General features: G+C 37.8%; 1 protein-coding gene across 1 annotated transcript; it reads right to left on the bottom strand.

Moving 5' to 3' along the window:
* Window positions 1–984: 984 nt before the first annotated feature.
* LOC126639768 (ATPase family AAA domain-containing protein 2-like) lies at window positions 985–21,949 on the bottom strand. The gene is made up of 23 exons (XM_050314951.1): window positions 21,920–21,949; window positions 21,238–21,286; window positions 20,308–20,386; window positions 19,444–19,533; window positions 18,418–18,508; window positions 18,110–18,225; window positions 16,729–16,903; window positions 15,958–16,046; window positions 15,468–15,627; window positions 14,751–14,841; window positions 14,029–14,343; window positions 13,332–13,437; window positions 11,880–12,060; window positions 10,173–10,358; window positions 8,835–8,970; window positions 8,488–8,684; window positions 7,222–7,381; window positions 6,753–6,875; window positions 6,581–6,667; window positions 5,774–6,052; window positions 4,931–5,055; window positions 2,506–2,634; window positions 985–1,023 (listed from the first exon to the last, which is right to left on the bottom strand). Exons 1-23 carry the CDS (start codon window positions 21,947–21,949, stop codon window positions 985–987), a joined length of 3,033 nt encoding a protein of 1,010 aa, XP_050170908.1.
* Window positions 21,950–22,510: the final 561 nt, after the last annotated feature.

The raw sequence follows: 22,510 nt of genomic DNA, 5'->3' as shown, positions 1-22,510 counted from the left end.
GAGCCTGTTCCAGTGCCCAATCACCCTCTGGGTGAAAAACCTTTTTCTAATATCCAACCTAAACCTCCCTCAACACAACTTCATACCATTGCCCCAGGTCCTGTCAGTGGACAGCAAAGAAGGCATCAGTGCCTCCCCCTCCATTTCACCTCCCAAGGAAATTGTAGACTGTGATGAGGTCTCCCCTCAGTCTCTTCTCCAGGCTGAACAGACCAAGTGACCTCAGCTGCTCCTCCTATGGCTTCCCCTCAAGGCCCTTCACCATCTTCATACCCCTCCTTTGGTCACTTTCTAATAGTTTAATTTCTTTCTTATACCATGGTTCCCAAAACTGTACACAGTACTAGAGGTGAGGCCACCTCTGTGCAGAGCAGAGTGGGACAATCCCCTCCCTCGACCAGCTGGCAATGTTTGCCTGATACCCCCCAGGACATGGCTGGCCCTCCTGGCTGCCAGGGCACTGCTGACTCATATTCAACTTGTCATCGACCAGGATCCCCTGCTCCTTTTTTGCAGCATTGCTTTCTAGCATCTTGTTCCTATCTGTATGTACATCCAGGTGTACATACCATGTCCAAGGTGCAAAACCCAGAACCTCTCAGTTCACTTCTCTTCACTAGAAATGAAGTTGGAGGAAAAAATAATCAGTTCCTGTGAACTGTCTTACAGTGACCAAAATGTCTGGAAGCTTTGTGACAAAATCAGTAGACAGAATCAATACCCTCTAGAAAAAATTCATGCTGTTTTCATGGAAAGAAAACACTGTTGTCCTGAAACGGGTTCTTTTACCCAATGTGCAAGAAGACGATTCACGATCAGAGTTGAGATTATGTCTGGTTTCAGTTAAGTACTGAAAGAAGTTTCTTTCTTCTGTTCTTTTTTCTATAGCTGCCTCAATTACTGAGATGTTATATATAATTTAACTATTTGGGAGCCATACACCAGCTTCAGAATATGTCAAGTAAAGTGCACTGAAGTCAAGTATCAGAGAGAACTTAAGGCGGCAATTTCTTTCTTCATTGCCTATTAAGAAAAAAAGACAAATTAGGAGTCAGCGTGAATGCAAGCTTGAGAACCCTCTATGCCTCTTCATCAAAATAATTAAGAATCTGTTCATACATACAATTGTTAGCAATATTTAGCCAATACATGTGCTACTGCCACCACAACATCTTTCTAGACCCACTAGCTTCAAACGCATCCTTAGGAACACAAAACAGAAGTAGGCTAGAGAGGCTGCAGGGCTTTGTATCATGGGACTATGGATCTTCATCAGTGGTGGCTTTAACAATGAGAAAAGGGGCAGTTCCTGAAGAATCACAAATAAAAGCTGGAACTGTTCTGTTCTGCACTCTGACTAAGGACTTGTTAAAGTCTCTCTTTTCATACAGTAGAGGTTGCTCCCAGCCACCTCATGCAGACACTCTGAACAGAGGATATTTTTTCATTAAAGCTAAATGTAGAAGTAGAAAACAAACAAAAAAATGAAGTCCAGTTACAAAAGTTCACATGCCCTGAGATAACATAAACAGGTTCCTTCTCATGATAAAACACATCACTATGCTCTGTGAGAGAAGGGTGCATATTTTAGGAGTGGTCTCCTTGAATCCCCAAAATCCTCAGTGATGCACAATCAGGACAGAGCATCTCTTCTAACTCTTTATCAGTTGTGGAAGAAAAGATCGAGATGACTAAGGCCAAAGAGAAGAGGCTTCCTCTTTTTTTTAAGGCAGAATGAGAGGCATAAAGATTTTTATCTATTCTCAGGCACAAGCATCTGAAAGACAAATGGATTCAATGATCTTGAAGCTAGACTGAATATCCAGCCTATCTGAATCAACTCAATACTGGAAATACCCAACTGGAACCACAGGTGTCTGTGGAAGATTTCTGCTCAGTTCTGACAATTCAGAAATCTTCTCTTAGAGGAAGAGATTAGAGAATTTGACCCATTAACATCAAACTGTCATAGGCAGAAAGCTCCCTAATTGTCAATTAAAGACACTTGGGCCATGCTGGTTAAAACCAAAGTCTGGTGAGACTAGAGAAAAGTCTCAAATTCTTGCTATGTTTCATACTTAATTTCTTTTCAAGAATGGACTGACTACTATACGATCATTACCACATGCTACTGCCTGCAAGGGAAGAAAGAGGAAGTGACAGATTGAGAAGAGTGCCCTCCTTTCGCAGCCCCCACCCCTGAAAATGTTCTGGAGAAAGGCTATTGACAGACTGAGGTTAACTGGTTTGAGAGGCCTGTGTGGGGGGACCCATTGTCTTCAAGCCTTTTCCTGCTGAATTGCCAAATACAACAACGGCTTTGCAATATGGATAAATGTCTTCCAGATTGAAATGAAAAAGCCTTGTGAAACAGGCAACTAGGCATCAAAGAATAGTGCTAAATAAGTGTAATGTTCACAGTGCGCACATACCTATATGTAACACATACACAAACACACACACAATAGTGTGTGACAGAAAGTGCTATAAGACAGAAAAACTTACCTTCACTAATTCAGTTTTGTCATTATCTTCCCTGTGTTGGTAAATGCACTGGCTGAGAACAGCATAAAGTCTTTCCATGCAAGACATACTGACATTCTCAGTTGCCACAATAAGAGAATCCAATACTTGCTGAAAAAAAATTGGAAACTCCAGTTCAGAATAGTGCAGGATACATCCTTCTTTATTTTAAATAAAAGTGGCACTTCAGAGAAGTCTGATTAAATATCTGACAAGATTTAACTAGAGAAAACAAAGTAATTTTTTATACTTCAGAGAAAAGGAAGGCTTACATTTCAGGCAATATTTTCTTACTTATCAGTGTATGACATCAATGATCATAATTGCCAACCAACTGCTTCTAGAACACCAGGGAATGACACAACCCATTCTGTCGTAGAGTAGCTGCCACAGTAAAGCCACAATTGCATTTCATTCGAAATGCAATACAAGGTTCTGGAAAATGCGTATTTGGAAACCAGCCTACAGATTTTTCAGATACAGCTGTAACAGCTGGAAGCAGAACCATCCTTTGTTGCTCCACTTTATCCATGAGCTGAATGTGTACTGTGCTAACATCAGTTAGCTCCTACCTTGCCACTCAAGAGTGTGACTGCCTGTAGCAAATTACCAACCTCTCATACAGTCCCTTCTTTTACCGAAGATGTGAACATGGTAATCTCTGGAAAAGCAACGCTAACACTCTAGTGGCAGCACTGCTGTGGCTGTTCAGTAGCTGTGCATTGTGTGAGGCTGTGAAGATGTAGCTTAAGAGAGCAGCCACACCAAACAGAAATATTACTGCCTGACAACTGGTTGCTATTGAACTCTGCCTCCCTCAGATCAGCTAGCACAAGATTTAAGCATCCCCCTCAGCTTCATCCTTTACAACGTCCAACGAAGATGCACAAAAATCGCACAGCGTGATTTCAGCTGCTGCAAACACAATAAGTAGGACACGACAGAGGTTCATGGCCAATATCCCATATGAAACTATTTCTAATTGCTGCCACATAGGTAACTGTACGCTCTTCTGTATGTTCATCAAGTTCTACACCTATTACCAAGCAAAAAAGCAAACACACACACACAGAAAACACCCAAAAAACAAACAAACAAACCAGAAAACAAAAGCACAAAAAACCCAAACAAAACCAACCAAACGAAAACCCCGTACAAAACCAAGTAGCCACAGTTTGGAGTGGCTCTCTGGTACAAGCAGCAAGTTCCAATGACACCAATGTTAGGGAAACAAGCTTTCTATAAGGCGTGCTTCAGGACTGTAGCTCTCTGTTTACAGCTCAAACATATATATGGGCTCTATTCTACCATTTCTTCAGTCAGTAGGCAATAACTTTGGATTACGTGCTGTTAGCACCCTGAATCTAGAAAAACCTTTGTGGCTTCTTGAATTACACAGGCACACATAAACAACAGAACTCCCTGAAATTTGCTTCCTTAGGAAGCCAGCTTGGAAAGTTAGTTTCACCTCTACAAATCAGCCCAACTCTTAAAAACATGACAGAAATTGTGTTGAAAAGCTATTTTACCAATGGAGATTTCTCTCTGGTCACATTCTCCCCACACAGGGGAAACATCCAGGTAAATACTCCTTTTCTCATCGTGGCAAGTAAAGAGCATCCTCTGCTCCTTTGGACAACCTCCAGGACTTCAACCTAGCAATTTCTCAAATTCTTCTCAAGGTTATATTCCCTGAGGGTCAGGTCCTTCTTCTACCCTCTCATGCAGAGGAATCTCTCATCCCAGTTCATGCAGAGGACTCTTTTGCTCTCTGCAGCTAGGCCAATTTTTTTATTTTTCCCCAGCTGTAGCTTAGGATAGCAACTTCTTTCCTACAGGGGACTGGACTTGTAACACTATAACTGTATGAAGGTAGAATTTTAACACTGGATTTTGAAAGCATTTGAGAAATAAAAAAAAAAAAAGCAGGTATTAGTATTTTATCCAGGTTGAGCTTCAGGTCAACCTGCTAATTTCAGGTTTCAAGTAATCACTGCTAAAAACCAAGGTCCTTTCCCAGTTCCTAATAAATGAAAACATGTGAATAGCAAACCCAAACAACACCTGCATCCCCAATTCATCATAAAAACTGCTAAGACATTAATAACCAACAGTAGTAGCAGGTTGTCAGTGGACTATTTTAAAATTTAACAAGCCCTTTTACATTGAAAATGAGGAAGAGAATCCAGTTTCCTAAAATTTAGTTCATAAAAGCAAGAGTAGCAGTCCACACCAGCTGAGGAAACACCACTCATAGTCCATCACAGGCTGAATTATTTCACAAGCTCTATATCCCTCTCATAAGTTGTTTGAATTGGCATTGGTTAACAACTGACTTAATTTACAACCATACAGGTACCAAGAAAATATCCTGCTTTGGTGTTAACAAAATTGAAGTTAGACTTACTTTGAGCTCAGAGTAATCCACAGACACTCCTTGTGTGTGAATTTTCATTGCTTTCCCATCACATACTTGCAGTTGCTCATCCACCTGAGAACATCCCACATAATTTGTATGATGTACTTGTGAATCTGGAATGACACAAATTTCTTAAGTCAGGATTGCTCTTTATCTGGACTACAGTATCAGTGAAGTATCCTGTACTTGGAAAAGAGTACCTCTCTGCAACAAAGACAGAACTGTTACCATGTTTTCACTGAGAAATGCTTGACTTCTCCTTTGTTTCTGGCACTGCTCCATAAAAATTAGAATTGGGCACACAAAAAAAAGGCACTAGAGAAAAAAGGCAGGGTAAAACTATGGAAAAAAATAGTCATGTTGCCACAAGAGCACTGCACAGTAAAACTCTGGTAAAAAAAAAAGAAAGGAACGGTAAAAAAAAAAAAAAAGTATTTTAGGTTAGGAAACACATCTTACATTTCAAACATTAGAACATAATTTTTCTATTCCACATGTGACTCTTCAATTCCTCACTGCTCAAAGTACAGGTTTTTAACTCAGGCTGCTTATTACTGAGAAGATACTTGTACAAAAGGTACGAATTTTTAAAATAGGTACCATTTGAAAAACAAACTGCAGAATCAGAAAAAAACAGCCCCTGCAGAAAACTGTGAGTTAGGCCAGCGTACCTAGAGGAGCAGCATCATTATGCAAGAAACACTGTGCTTATTTGAGAGACACACAATCGACATAACAGAATGGAATTAAAGAAGGCTAAAACTTAACAAATAGTTTCACCCTCTTCAAGAAGAGAAAGGAGATGAATGACCTCTTTGACCTTTCATTTACCATTTGAATGTCCATCTTCAGAAGTTCCAGCTTTTTGCGAATCTGGCATGCCACTCGCCTTTCTTACGTCTGAATGTTCAGAAAGTATGACACTCTTCCTTTCAGCAGAAGATTCAGCCACAAGGGTCACTTCCTCTCTTTCATTTTCTGTCCCAGTTTTCTGTTGTCCTTGAAGTACATTTTCATGTTCTTCCATAGGAGTATCCTGGGAAGGATTCTTCATCTGTGCTGCAATACTGGAAGAGTCTTCCTCCGTTTTGTGTTTTCTTTTAGACTTCTCTACAAAGACATATAAGAAAAAGTAATCCAAACCATTACCATTAGTTCTTTCTCCAAAATGCAGCAGTCATCTTACTTGCAAAGAAAACGACCACAGCTTAAGTACCATTGTCCATCTCCCTACATGTGTCTAGAGAAAAAAGCTGCAAGTTAATAAGACCAGTTTGCTATTAGATATATTATAGGCAGAGAAAGGGAAAACACTGCTCCATGTAACTAAGAACTAATTGAATATTCAGAAACAGCCGCATACAATGTTTTTGACTTCAAAATGTAGGTGCCATTAGATGTCAGTTGGGTTATCAAGGCCAGGCTCTTACAATGCCAAGCAGCCACTAGACTTGAACTTCATAACCACACTGAATGAATCACCTCAGGGTTTATCCCACATTGTGAAGCATAATAAAAAATATAATGCCTCAAGCGTGAAAAACCAGGCATCACAGGAACCTGCTGTTAGGCCACAGGAACAGCGAAGGTAGCAGTGACTTTAACAGCTTCTCCAAGGAAGACTGAATAAAACTCAACTTGCATTAGAGCAGGGGGTACTGGCATCCACAGGTGCTGCTGGCATCTTCATTTTTTCATTACACTTTGGGACTGTTTTCTTACACCCTGCAGAGCACTATGCAGAGTGTCTTGCATAGTTGGTTACAAAGAGTGAGACAAGTCTTAAAATCCTCAGCATCAAAAGACATACCTCTTTCCTTACGAGATTCTTTAATTTCTTGGCAGCGTTGTTCAAAATCTTTATCCAGTTCGTGCCTCACTATGGAATATACCGTATCACTCAAAGCATAAGCTTTGTGACTCAGGAGATCATCTGAAATTGTAGTTGGAACTGAGCATATTCTACTAGACAATTAAACCCTTTATTTTGTTTACTTAGAATGATTTTTCTCTTTTCATAGGTAGATTCTGAAATGTTATCTCAGATGGTATTTTCAGCATAACAACAGAAAAGTTAATTATTAAAGCAAAAGCACTAGTTACCAATCAACACATCTAGCACAATTTCATGAGCAAACAGTTTATTTACAACCTGGCAACTTTAAACAATCCCAGAGAGCATTTCTTATCTAATCCCACATCTACTGTCTGCAGATGACATTTATCAATTTACACCTTTAAAATTTTTACCAAACCAGGGATAAAAAGCACATCCCCACCTCCAAGACTTTTATAGGGGTTGTACTGTAAAGCATTGCTACAGATTAGATCGATGTCCTTCAGAAAATCTCCTGCAGTTAGATACTGGTGCATGTCAATCTTGAAGAGAACTGTTGAGAGGTCCATGGGCTGTTTAATAACAGCCTTGTAATTGGGTGCCTGCAAATGAAATATATGTGCTCAGAGATTTAACGTAGTAGCTACCAAAATTATTTATTATTATTATTAATTATATTTACACATTTATATAGTTATATTACTATAGATAATGACCAAAACAGCTACATATCTCCTTTCAATTTCAACCACATTGTTCTAAAATAAACCTTATACATATAAACACCAGTCATTCAGCGTTTTTTCACTCTAATCCACCCCAAGGGATTTATTAATAAGAACCTCAGTTACCCCACCTTCATGGGAGGGTTGTATCAGCATCTTTTTTCAAATGAGCTACCTGGACAATTTCTTTACTGAAACTATAAAAGGAGCCTACTGAATAGTTTAGATTAGGACATCTATGTTTGTTTAGATTATTCACATCTCAGAAAGTACAAGGAAAGGAAAAGACAAGTCAGTGGATGTATAGGGGAATGAGACTTCTCTGAAAGGCAAAGCTATCTTAAAACTAAAACTTACTTTGAAGTATGTGCCTCTGGCTTAGACTTATTCGATAAATAAAATGAGAGATGTATGGGAAAAAGGAAAAAACACACAGCCCTTATGTTTGATCTTATACTGAGGAAAGATACAGATAAAAGTGAGAATGGAGACTGAAAAGTTATTTGACAAACTGCTGCTTCTACTTTTGTTCTCACAGAAACTATTGACAGTCAATTAAAGAGCTTTTGGCTTTACTAAAACAACCCTATAGGTAATGTTTGTAATTGTAGAGAAAGAGATTTCTCTACTTTTCAGTACTGTAACATGCCTACATATCTAAGCCTTTTCACTGGCAAACTGTGTTGGCATTTGGTGTAACTGGCACTTAGATGATCCTTGTAGGTCCCTTCCAACTGAAATATTCTAATGTTTTAAAAACATTTTAGAAAGAACACAGGACTTTCAGTGAAGACTCAAATAACAGACTTTTGAGAGCCTCAAGGAGTCAACAAAAGTAAAATTCACTTCCTGCTCCTTGAAAAATCAGAATAGTATGGTCCTAAAAACAAAGATAAACTCCTAGAAACAGCAAACACTGAGAAACATACACACAAAGAAATCATGAATACATTATATAGAATTACAGATCAACACTAATTTACCTCCTCTGGGTCAACAGGCTTCATAAATGGTTTGAAACGTCTGTCAACAATAAGTCTACGAACCACATCCCTTAAGTAAATCCTAAGTTCACGCAACGTATCCTCTTCCTCCTCCTCCACCTGTCTTATTTCTTCCTCTGTCAGCTGTCGAGGCTTAGGTGGTGGTGCTATGGGCAAGACTTCCAGTGGCTGCCAAGCTTAAATTAATCAGGAAATTATAGTCAGTTGATGGTACTCAAATATCAGTGCATGAGAAATGATTGATAAAAAATTACCACCAAAGCAAATACTGTATTAGCCATTAACTTACAGTTAGCAAAGTTTTATACGTAGAATATCCTCCTCACCTGTGTTGTTTTTTGATGCAGGAGGTTGAGCAGCTTGCTTCATAATTAAGTCCTCAAAAAAATGTCTTCTTTCAGCAGAGGTAGGCCGCGGGATTTTGAAAACTTCTTCATATTCATTATTAAACAATGCTTTTACCTAATGTATGAGGAGAAAAGAAACTTTAAAGTAAGGTAAACAAGGCCACACAAATTTTTTATATTCTGTTCCAAAAGGATGAGTACCTCTCTAAATTAAACTGAATACTCATCTGGATAAGATAATCAATGAAAGGTTATCTTCTTGGCCTTAAAAGGCTAGATTTTTATAGCATGTCAAATTAAAACACCTTCTTTGAAGAATACCTTCTAGAGTTCAAGCTCCAGTAAGAAACTGCAAGATAAACCACTGAAAGAGGAGTGACATTCACCACCCCCCAGGCTGTTTATTTTGTATTTACCTGCCTTGCTGTCTTTTGGTTTGAATCTTTATGGCAGCCACAGAGGGAAACAGGCAAGGCTCAGCAGAAAAGTGAGGGCTTTTTAGTGAGATGTTTGGGGTTTCTTTAATTATATTTTAAATTAATTTAAATGAGGTGTCCCAAATTGCTTACTTCCAAGCTGTACTCCATTTTTTCCATCTCTAATATCAAAAGGTATGGAAGGAATTTCAATCCTTTAGAAGGCCTTTATTAACAGTATAAAAACTCCTGTTACTGAGACAAAATAATCAGAGCAGCATATTCAGATTTTGAACACCTTCATTTAATGAACACTCTCAGATATCTACAAAGCTCAGCATGTTCTCATAATGAATTTTGTTAAGGAACACAGCTAAAAATTTATTTCCAAGTTACTTAAACAGGAATTGGACCTTAGCTTTCTAATTTGTCAAGTTTTCACCCAGATGAAGACCGTAATTGAAATTTTTATAAAATAATTTAAATTTGAAATTATATTCCATCAGTTAACTGTGTGACCACCATATTTTTCCAGTATAAATATTTTCAGAAAAACAGTCTTTTTCATAGCTACCTTTCAAACACCATATATTCTTCACTAAGGACACACCTAACCATCTTGAAGCCACTGAAACAATTGTCTGAAGCAAGTCTATATATCTGTCTAATAAGCTTGAGTATGTGAGAAAGGAGAAGAAGTTGGGTCGAAGTCAATCCTTAGTGAGAAAACACTTTAGAGAAATGCTTTCAGCATTGTTTTGTCTAAGCAAGTTTTAAGAAACCTGGTTTGGGTGCCTGAGTATGAATTTGCTTAAGAGCAGCACAGCACTCCAGTGCTTCAGGGAGTTATAAATTAAGAAGAAATTGAATAACAAAGAAAGAAAAGTATCAACAGAAATACCTCTTCTGGGAGATCTCTGTGTTGCACATCAGATGTTGCAAGGAGCAAAACTGGAGTAAACCTTGGGATGTTCTGCAGTAGTGTTGTAAAAACAGATTTCAGTGTAGGTCCAACAGTTTCCCACCAGGAAGGGATTTGTGGGATATATATGATACTTGGTGCTGTTCTCTGAGCTTCTCGCATCAACTGGTAAAATGAATGCTTGGGTAAGAGAACTGAATCATGTAGAACAGGCTACTAAATAATTATGTATCGGTCAAACTATCTTATGAAACAGGAGTACCTGAAGCCAAAACATCAAGACAAACCAATAAATGAATGACTCCTAACAATAAGATAAAATTTTCACTTTTACTAAAATACAGACATTGATATGGAGACAGAAGCAGACCTGAATCTCTGTCAGATTTCAAAACTCACTTAGGTGTAACATAACTCCTTAAGAGCCTCAGAACTCAGCTGATGTGGTGGTGTGCCTGAAGAAACAAAGACTAACCCTTCAGCAAAATGTATTAGCCTGGAAAATTTGCTACACAGCTTCAACTATTCCATTTTCAGTTCCGAGTGGACACACACCCAAGTCAGACTGATGCACAGTCTGAACAAAGAAAGACCTATGTGAAAAGATGAGGACTAACACTGCACAAGAAGCCTGGTTATAGTTCATAACTTCAAGCACATTTTATAAGAGGTGACCAGTCCTTAGCCTGTCTGAAGAGCTAAATCACTCACAGCCTCTCATTACCAAAGGATCCACCAGACCAGATGATGTGCTTTGAAGACCACAAGCCACTGCCTCCAGATGGCACCTCAATCACAGAAGACAACGCGTACCTACTGCACGAGGGAAGCCTCAACAGTCCTTTCACACAACAAATTTCTCCATGCACTGTTTCAGATAAACAATCTGGAAAGGAGATGTTCCTCCTATGTGACAAATTAGTATCCAGTCACATAAGATGTCTGTCCTGACTTGTACAGCTCTCAAATGCTGCTACTAAAGATCCAGATGTTTTAATACAGTGATGCCAAGCAATGAAATGGATTTCCTGCTGAAAAGTAAAAAAGAAAAACAGCACTAATCTACTTATATTTCATTTTTCTAGTTAATGAAAACACACCACTGCACAAATCCAAGTGTTCCATGAATTTTAATGATTTTACTGCATGTACTGCAGCAGTATAAGCTGTATATCTATGTGTAAAAAAGGAAACTATTCTTTTCCTCAAAACCTTGACTGTCCAACAAATATAATTAAAAAACAAAACAAAACAAAAAACCAACCAAAAAAACCAAACAAACAAACAAAAAAAAAACCAGGCTACAAAATGTGCATACATGCCGTCAGGTTGATGCAGAGCCATCTACTGGTAGCACAGAATCTTAAGGAGCAACAAAAACAACTTTCTGGATCCCACTGAGACCAGCAGGATTTCCTGACACAAAGAGAGGTTTATCAGCAGCACCTCCCAGCTTCCCAGGCTGCTAGCAACATTATCCTTGCTTCATTTCAAATGAAAAACGTGACTACGTATAATGTCCTTACTTGGTATCATCCCATGTAGAAGAAAAGTGGATTTTAGGAGAGAAGTAAATGTAACAGAATGTTCAAATCAGGCCACCTCCATTATCAATCAATTTTGCCTACTTCACTAGTTTATATACAGTTCACCAATCCTATGAGATTAACAAGAAAAAAAAGCTACCTGTACACATGTTTCATCTGGTGATGTGCTAACAAACAAAGTTGGTAAGTCTAGTGTATAAATTGGAAAGGTTTCAAGGGTATGTATTACTGCAGCTGCCAAATCAGAAGCTTGCCCAGAATCTGGCTCTTCAACTAGTAAAAACCGTGGCCTGTAAGATGTTGGCTGGTCACAAGGATTTCTAAAGCAATAAGAAGAAAATAAGTTTAAAAATGAGTGATGAATAGGCACACAGATGTTAAACTTTTTCCTATGCACTTCTTTTTTTTTGTAAATACACTCCTTGTTCCACCAAATAATAAGTTGGTCTGTGACCAGGAAGACTGTTAAAGCCTACTTTCTCACAAACTGGTACTATACGTCCGCTAAGGAACCCTGCAAGTCCCCAGCATGGCTGCCATTCCTTTGGCTGGGTTAAGTAACAGCTCTTAAATCCAACATGGGGACTGTCCAGCCAAATCCACACACAACAACTGGTCAGTAACCTGATACAGGGCAGAATAACAACTCTTTCTCTCAGCATAAACCAATTTAGGTCTCTTTACTGCCCATACACAACCATTTTCATCATGTCTTGACTTTTGGTAAATGTGAGATGTCAAGTTTAGCTGAAATTTGGCCATAGTTCCTGGAGATGGTGGGAAGGAAGGAGCAAAACATATCCAGGAAAAAAATTAATGTGGGCACTGAAATACATCAGCAGTATCTGAAGAAACACATGACTGGACTGGTTAAATTACAGCAATACACTACACACATATAAAATTTATTTTATTCAGTCATTGTAATGGTTTCATCTTGAATAGTCTCCTAATCTTCTGGTAATCTTGCTTCACTTATGTGAAACATACTTGTGAAGAGGTCAGCAGAGCAATAGAAACAGAAAAATAACTGACCCAACAGTGACATGGATAATACATTTTTTTAACAGTTGGCTTACAGGACAACCACAATTAAAACGTCAAAAGATTAACATAAATTCAGTAGGTTAAAGATACAAAATACAGACATTGTTCAAGTTTTTCTCACAGTGTTTTAACAAACCATTTCTCAATTTTGTTTCTGCTGTGTAATTGGCTACAGGTTTAAAAATCTTGGAAAGTAAAAGGACAAAAGATGGCTACGCAGTCCATGGAGTTTTTTTAAGCTAAAAGGACAGAGAACACATTTTTTGAGGTCTTGAGTCTTCCAAGGAATACCATGGATTAAACCAAAATGTTCTAATAATCTGTGGTCCACTTTGACTTAGGAAAAGAGGGGTGGGACATTCAGTTTGATGGGTTAGGGCAGTGTACTCAGAACATTAATACACAGTTGTATCTTCACGCTTATTTCTTGCAAATACTGATCCCCCCACACACAACCCCTTAACTCCATCCTGCACCACTCACATCAAAACAGTTTACAGATCCAGCCATTTTAAAAATGTAACCTTTAAGAGGACAAACATACCTGCTAAAAGTGCAGAATTCTGCCTTTTTGTGATCAGACGTTTTATGAGTTGGCTTCTCTTCAGAGATTGATGGCGATTCCTCATCACTGTCAATCACATAATTTCCTACAATAGGATTTAAAGATAAGAGAAGTTTGTTAACTTTCCTGTATATTCCATATCTCTTGCACTAATACATCTTCAAAATCAGTGCTGGAAAACACTTCTCTTGTATTTCGTCATTTGAATGCGATTTTCTGAAGTGTTCATTCTACCACAGATCAAAGTAAATTGCAAAAAGCTGTCTTACATCCCACAATTTGCATTAGGCATTACCTCTCTATTGACAAAAACTTGGTTTTTTCCTTAGAATAATGATGACTAGGAACAACTTCAAAAGTTTCCAGACACCTGAAAAACCCTTCTCCCTCCATGTAAGCATTAATTTGGAAAGAGGTGCCTCATACTTTAAACCTTAGATCCATCTCTGAAATGATAAATGCAACTTTAGCTACTGTCAGAAAAAGGGTGCTCCAGCAAAGAATACATCGTTGTCTGCTGCATACTGTGAGCCACTCACAGCTCCATCCGGCACTGTGCACATGCAAAATATAAAATTGTGTTGTAATTACAGCTGACAGTTTTGTGTATGTTGACTGCACAAATCACAAGATTTTCTTTGTCAGATTTTTAAACAAGTGGATGTTATTATCATACCTTGCTGTTGGTCCTTCTTTAGTGCAAGCTCTGCATGGGGAAATACTCTCTGCAAGGTTTGTAAAATTCTTTCCAGTGTGTTTTTTAACAGTGGCTTTGAAATAGCTGATAGCGCTCGCCCAGGGGAAGGCACAGTCCTCTGTGAAGCTGGAACAGTCTTCTGCATGGCCGCAGAAAAATAATTTGCTTTTATTTTAATCAAATCCATGTTTATCTGCAGTCTTTCTCTACTTTTGTACAGCTGAGGATAGCGATCCCGCAAAGCACAGAGGCCAGTTTCGGCACATAAGGCTTTAATATCAGCACCACAGTATCCTAATAAACAAAACAAGAATCAAATGTTATCTCAGTCTCAGGCAAAACAGAATTCAAGGCCAAGATTTCTAAACTGCACCACTGAAAGACTTGGTACGCAGCTAGAAATCACCAGATTAAGAGACAATTGAAAGAGTTCCTGCAACGCAGAGAAGTTCTGTTACACGGCTCACAGCCTGCTTGTCAAAACTTTGCTCCTGGGAAAGATGTCCCAAACCCATTCAGTGTTCTGAGGGACAAAAAGAAAATTGAAAGCAGCATCTAACTTGGTTTGCTCCGAAGGCATGTCAGCTGCCTCACTGCCTTGCTCTGCAGCAAGGCACAAGAGCTTGAGTACTGCCTGGTACAAGCTGAGGTTCCCTAGGACTCAAGTTGAGTGCAGGAACCCACCCTGTTTTCAAACTCACCAACACATTCTTCAGCCAGCTCTTCAAGTAAATTGTCCGATGGCTTCGGGTTCCAGTCTCGTGTGTGAATTTTGAAAATCTCTTTTCTTGCCTGAAAACAAAACAGTTGCATTTTACTTTGCCCTAACTTTTAAAAAAACAACCACAATGCGAACCCACAAAATCTCTTACACTAATACAGATACTTTTCTTATCTGCTAAATTTTAAAGGTCAGTTATTAATATGCCCTTTGCATCTTCAAGAAGGAAATTTAATAATTCTCTGCTTGTTACAACATGGTTACTCTAAACTCTTGTTGGGGACTCCAGTGAAATAAAAGTCATTTATATCTTCCATAAAAAGTGAGTTTTCACCAGTGTGAGACCTAATGATCATGAAGTAAAAAAATGTAGTAAAAACCTTTCTCAAATGGAGATTTCTTTTGTCAAAGAAAATTCTCTCAAATTTAGCGAAATTTCACAGCGACAATCTCATTTCTTCATCAGATTTCCTTTTCTACCAGTTCATTCAAGTAAAACAGTCGTCATAACGGTATATATTCAGTACCAGGTTTGCCCTCCACAGTACAACACAGTCTCTCCAGACAGCCCTCTCTTGTCCGAGCTGTACACTACTGATGGAGACTTGCATAGCTCTGCAAAGCTGCCTTGTTACAGGGGTTTGTTATAAAGGTGGACTTTGCCACATAAGCATTAAGGTTGAGTTGAAGTTTTGACCTCTTTGTTTGGCAAGCTGAAGCGGAATTCTCGTTCAAAGCGTCCAGGTCTTCGTAAGGCAGGATCTATAGAATCCAGTCTGTTGGTAGCTCCAATTACCACAATCTCTCCTCTGCTGTCTAAGCCATCCATAAGTGTCAGAAGTGTCCCCACAATAGAGCTAACAGAAAAATACAATTTTTATACACTGGTTTAGGAAATTTTCTTCAGTTCCACATCACTCAAAAGGACAACTTTTTATTGATGAGATGCTGATTAGCAGAAGACTTGTTATAAGACATAACAAAATACAGATAAGGTATCACAGACCTTGTGCTGATATCAAGTTTAGGAATTGTTTTCAATTACTGTTTAAAAATCATCTGAAATTCATTGGCATCAAATTACTAGTTTTCAAGATAAATGAATATGTCACCTCAAGTTAAATAGGTTGTGGTCTTCTTTTCATAAAGATCAAACAGCTTCTATGTAGATACAAAACATGTCCTACCTATGAACTTGGTCTTGTTTACCAGACCGTACAGGAGCGAGAGCATCAATCTCATCAAAGAAAATAATTGAAGGTCGCATCTGGTAGGCCTACAATGAAAACATAGGAATACTGACATTAGTAAAACAGCATTATTTAAAAGATAAAATGGATGAAAAACATTATGGTTGGAAAGGCACAAACTAGATTTTTCAGACTAGTATCAGGGATCTCTACTAATCGAGCTAACAGAGAGAAGAGGCACAAATAACAAAAGACAGCAGCCTGTGTCAACCCACTGAGACTGGGTGACAAGAAACAAACCATACCAATAGTTTTTATGGCTATTTGGCAACCACCAAGAACAGAGACAGGACTTAACTCAGCTACAGGTTCTGGAAGCAGCCCTCTGTTACCAATTTAAATGACCACGCTTTCAGCCTCCATCTATTTCCCTCCGATGTAAAGTCACCACCTCCTGCTTCTTGAAACCTTTTTTTGTGACTGTTTGCGTGGCTGCTGGGTTTTTTGGGAGTTTTGCAGGAGTTTTTTTGGAGGGCAGGGGAGTGGAGGTGGTAGTGGTGGCACTTGGCAGGATTTTCTTGTCTGTTCTACTAGTCTTTCCCAATACATGTCAAGATTTCAAGCCCCTAAAACTCCACTGAAAAAGGAAACACTGACAGTCCCATTTCAATGGAAGGAGTTGACAAAACATGAAAAAGAATGATTTCTTCTCAACCATAGAAAACTAGTTAAAACTTGGTCAGAACGCAGTGCATGTTTCAACCTTACCTGCTCAAATAATAAACGAAGCTGTCGTTCAGATTCTCCTATCCATTTACTCAAGCATTCAGCACCTTTCCTCATAAAAAAGGTTACTCTCATGTCACCTTGACTACATTCATTAGCAAGTGCACGAGCAAGCAGTGTCTTTCCAGTCCCTGGTGGACCATAGAACAGACAGCCTCTACAATTTAAAAAAATTCATTTAAAAAAATGACATCAGAAAAGACATCGTGGAAAAGTACCTATTATAATCCTCTGTTCCTAAAACACACAACTCTGCTCTCCTAAACAAAACACTTCATGGATAAGATAGCGGTAACAGCTGAAGTGTCCGAAAAGTCAAAAGTGTTCCTACGCAATTCAGCAAGGCAGCAAACAAAGTTAATAAAGAGGATAATGCAGAAATACAAAACCTTGAGAAAAGATTGTAGTGTCTCAAAAAGACACTTTTAAAACTTCCGACAAACAGGGGTGATTGGAGCCAAACAAGAAAAAAATTCCAGTGCAGAATCTGAGACTGGGCTAGCTTTTCAATGATACACTATATATATATATTTCTGTTTTCACAAAAGGCAAGACTTTATAGTAAAACATTTAATTCTCCCTTGAAAAGTTGTAAGTTTTTGGAAGAGGAAGTAGTCTAAAGCTGGAAAGATATTCTGCATTTCTGCATTTCCATCAAGTAGAAAAGCCAACACACTGCTGCTTCAAAAAGAATTTCAATGAATAAAGAAACAAGACACATAAATATTTTCTTTTCATTGTTTGCAATACTTTTAAAGTTGCTGAAGGCAAAGGATTTAAAGTCCTAATATAACACAACTGGGTTTTGCTGGCCAAATATATAAAGCTTACAATTAAATCCCTAAGAATTTCATTTTGTAACACAGAAGTCACTTAGCTATGTAAAATGCAAACAGTTTCTTATTTTAGCTCCAGCACAACAAGCACTACAAGTTTTTAGTTGCATGTCCTATCAGTTGTAAAACTGATACTTTAGCATTTGAAAAAAAAAAAAATTGGTGGGAGAGACAACTGGACTTTCATAAAACAAACTACAGTTGACTATGAGTAGACAGTTCCTTCCTACTTACAAACTAGTCAAGTCCACTTGTATATGGGACTCTAAAGTAAACATTTCCAACTCCAGGTCTGACAGGTGAGACACTTCTAAATGATACTCTTACCACACAGTAATTCTTAGGACCTACATATATGATGGATTCTATCAATTTTTTTAAACATTACACTTTTCTACTGTTAAACAAACAAACAAAAAACAACACTGCTGCGAATTTTTAAGTATGGGAACATATTGATATCTCAGTTGAATATTCCCCTGAAAATAGGTGAATGAGAACTTATAGTTTTAAACAGTGTCTGTTACCTTGGAGGCTCAATTTTCAGTCTCTCAAAGATTTCTGGATAAAGCAAGGGAAAAATGACCATCTCCTTTAAAGATGAAATGTGGTCAGAAAGACCACCCACGCCATCAAATTGTACCTAAAGTTGAAGTCAACAGAACACATTTTATATGTTAAAGAAAAATGCAACCTCAATAAGGTTCCATCGGAACTCAGATGTCAGCACAAAGGAAATGTTCATGGCAATTTTCAGATTGCTTGAGAAAACTGTAAACTGAGGGAGCTGTAGGTGACAAACCTCTCACTGACACAATGAAGCAAAAATACTTACTGCATCTATTTGCATTTGCTCAACTCCAGCCAGACTGGTTCCAGGTTTTGTGGTATTCTTGTCAACTCCCTTTAAGTCACTTTTCTGAAAGCTGAGCAAAAGAGATCTGACTTGAATTAAGGAAGAAAAAAAGAGATGCTTTCTAACTTATGATGCAGATAGAAGATTTCTGGTTTTCTAATGATAGCAAGTGAATGCAGTATCAACTTCCTAAATAATCAAATATTCATTCCAACTTTTACACTTAATAGCCATGAGTAAATAAAGGAAAATGGTCACTCCAGACATTAAACCAAGTTAATTATTTTAACAACTCTTAGCACTTATTAATATCCATGCCAGTCAACACACCACATACAGGAATGCAAGCTTAGAACAAGTTATTCCATATGGGGAGACCATGGACTGACTTTGATTAGTATGATGGAAGAATCCCTCCCCTCCCCAAACACACTGATATCTTTCAAATAGTTTTACTTTCTACATTCAAAAAATTACAGCCCAAGAAAATACTTATTTCAGTGGGGATTAATATTATAAAGGCTGCCCACCACTCCTGGACCTTCCTGAGGATTTTGGAGCGTGTGTGCCAGAAGATCCGTCTGAAAGACGTCAGGCTGAAAACGTTTTTGTTAGATTGTTACTAAAATAGTTTTTCTAGAACATTTGCTAAGTAACAAAACCTATTTTCCCTATTTATAACATTTTCTGTTATGACGCTTTACTTTCTGAATAAACTTCAGTAAAGCACAGAAGCACTAAAATTTCACATTAAGAAATTATATCAAAGTGTGTGTCTCTACCCTTTTCCCCATTCCCACCTAGAAATCAAATTGCTTATTAAAAATCAATTCTAAAAATCCAGTTGGAGACAATTCAGTTACAGTTGTCAATACCAACAGATATGATTGAATATTGCCACAATTTAGAAGGGTACAAGATGGAGATGGCCACACTTCATGGTTAGGCATATGCAAAGTCCTCCCAAGTAGACTCCTCCCTCCCCTCTTCTGCAATTTCATTAACCTTCTTAAATTTCTCTTCTTCCTCTGTATCTCAAACTCCTTATCATCAGATGAGGAAGGGGAATCACTGTTTGGGACCACATGTCTCCGCCTGCAAACATTCAAACAAACACAAATTCAAACAATTAAAAGTAAAAAATTAAAATGCACACATACACAAATCAAATTTCACTTATGTAGCTACGGTCTGTGAACCACTGACCTTTTAAACTCATTTAAAATTTGGCTTCAAAAATCCTTCCTTCAATAACTGCCTGCTCTCAAGGTTGCTAAACAAAGTGTTCCTATCTAGCAAGGGATGGCACTCTCTCTGCTCTAACTGTTTACAGGATGTGATACCCCTTTGTCATTACTATTGCAATTTAAAATTTATAATTTCATTTAGTATTTTTCTTGTTTAAGGATACTTTCATCCAGAAACATGAACTAGTTCCAAAGAGACACCAGAATCAGTGTTTGAGAGATTAAAAAAAAATCCATTAGAACTGTCATACAGGTACTCCATCTAAATTTTCTTCAGTTTTAAGAAAATAATTTACATCCCTCAGTATTAAATAGTCTAAGATTTTCAGAGGGAGATTTTGCCTTCAGTTCCAGAACAAATGAATTTTAGTTACACAATCTCAGACACAACCCTCATCATCACCTTATCAATGACCACAAATACTGTAGTCTACATTTTCAAATAAAACCTAAAAGCTTGTAAAAAGGATGGCCTCCCCCAGCCAGTGTTTGTTTTCTTTATACCCTTAGACTACCATGGCAATAATCATACTACTGATCTATAATTGTCACCTGTCCAAAAACCCTTGAAAGCATTATTCAGTCATGTGACTGAAAAACTATCACCTAATCACACACAAACCTTTTACTCCCTTTGCATGAATCTCTCTCTCTGACAGGTGAAGATGGGGCTGAAGAATTTGTCTTATGTTTTCTTGGTTCTGTTGAAAGCAAAGAGCAAGTTTAAGAGAAAGCAGGATAGTCAAAGAGGCAGAAAACGAGACACGTATCACCCATCTCTAAGTTCATGGGAAGTTTCAAGTGGGGTGGGGGCTAATCAGTACACAGTGGAAGTGAAAAAACACACACCTGATTTTTAAGGAGAACTGAAAACCACATGAGTTAGATTATCAAGTCTCTTTAATTACTATTTTTTCAAGGATAGATAGGTCACTTTTTTTACTGAAAACAATAAGGATGCCAAATGGCAAAAAAATCAAATGTCCGCAGGTTACATGCATTTAATGAATGAAGGTAGGAAATTTGAAGTTGAATGTGGAGTGTGTGCACGCATTTCCACTAAAAAAAAAAAAAAATCTCTTCCATGCAAGAAATTATCTCTTAAGAGAAACTTATAACCCACTTTTCAATGGATCTTGATAACGCTTAATAAGGCAATGCTTTTCATTTGCCTCACCATCACTTTTGCTTCACTTCCTTCTGGTGAAATTACTGCACACAATGTTAAACTGCTTAAGTACTGCTGCAAAGGATGATATATTCAAAATGCATTACATGACGTGTTCCCACCTCTCCACAGCCTTTTATCACATAAGCATTTTGGAAAAACAGGGATTTGGAGTTTATTTCTCTGAATACCTGTGAGCTTACTACCAGAACAGCCCTAGAATCTGTGGCTGTGGCTTTTAATGTCAATAGCAACACAGATGTTTTTTAATAGATGAAAAATACTCAGTAGTTCAGTCCATTTCAATTGTTTAAGACGATTGGCTAGGTTTTTGGCTAGGGCATAGTCAAGGAAATGTAAAAGAGAACTAGCCTACAATGCTACCTGGATTGTCAGTTGTTTCTTCATCAGTCGTTTCCATATCTAGGCTTTCCTACTTTAAAGAAACAAGAAAGATCAGACATAAATATGCAGAAAACCCATGGGAATATCTGGTGCCTAAATAGTATCATTATCAAGGCATGCCATTACACAAAAGATTTAATTAAGGCATAGGAGGAGGGAACAGGAACATCACTCTGGCACCCAGGATTAGTAGCAAAGATTTCTACTCTAAAATAGGGTTTGGTAGATGTGAAAGTTATGCAAAACTGAGTGTATCAATTTAATGTTTTTCAATTATCAGGTTAATAATCCAAGAGTGGGGTAGAACCCAGGACAAAGCTATTCCAAGCAGATAAAAAAAATCACACTGGCATTTGAGAGATGATAAAGTACTATGGTCAGTTCTGGTTGAAACAAAACCACAAATTAATTCAGATCTAAACAAAAGCAACTATGAAAGCAACACCTGTCATTCAAGAGGACAATGGACTAACTTAATTTAATAGAGTGAAACCAAGAGAGAGGAAATGTGATTGACTGGAGTCTATCATTTTAACATGACTTCCTCTCAGGAGAGAGGACTGCTTAAGCTCACAGGCAAGACTAGCACAAGAGAAAATATAGTAAAAACTGAATTCACTGATACCTGCTTTATCTAAGATCTGAAGTGAAAATGCAAGACCTTAAACATCTGTTTGTAAACAGTGTCCATTCAAAAAGCATAAGACAATTCAGAAAGCATAGCATATCATTTCTTCTTGCTGAAGAAGATATTTCCTTCACCCTTACAATGTAGCTGTGGCATGACAGTAACCAAAAGATGTTAAACTGTAATTAGAAAGCAAGAATGAGATTTTCATTTAGACTACACTATGCTTTGGAAGAAGTCTTTTTCAGCTAAATTAAAATTATAACTAAATAATTTCTCTATGTGAAATGCCACTTACATAGAAAAACAGCAAATTAAATTAGTATCTACTTCTGTGTGGTGGAACACCCCATGATTTCCCATCCTTCACTGTCTAGACCTCTTCTTCATGTCATGCAGATAGGCAAATACAAAAAAAACCCCATTGAAAACAACACACATAATCAACATAATATTTTAATAAAAAAAATCTCAGGAGTAAAAAAATTATTCTGAAGATCATCAGGAGGATGACAGAAAGAAAATATGGCAGTTTTTCATAGTAATTAAGTTGTTCTGCATTATAGCATTAAGTAACTTTTAGTTTACAGCCTTCCTCAGACAACAGGTTACTTATTCTTCTCT

Source organism: Myiozetetes cayanensis, unplaced genomic scaffold, assembly GCF_022539395.1.
Source record: "Myiozetetes cayanensis isolate MyiCay16 unplaced genomic scaffold, myiCay2020 scf1, whole genome shotgun sequence".
Classification (NCBI taxonomy): Eukaryota; Metazoa; Chordata; class Aves; order Passeriformes; family Tyrannidae; genus Myiozetetes; species Myiozetetes cayanensis.
This window is presented reverse-complemented; position numbering and strand designations above follow the sequence as displayed.

Excerpts from the sequence above, each read along its gene's own strand:
- LOC126639768 (XM_050314951.1), bottom strand. The coding sequence starts at position 21,949 with ATGGACACTGTTTACAAACAGATGTTTAAG. Across the intron at positions 16,904-18,109 it reads CTGAAAATTGAGCCTCCAAG|AGGCTGTCTGTTCTATGGTC; the intron begins GTAACAGACACT and ends TTTAAATTGTAG. Across the intron at positions 13,438-14,028 it reads AAAGAAGGACCAACAGCAAG|GAAATTATGTGATTGACAGT; the intron begins GTATGATAATAA and ends ATCCTATTGTAG.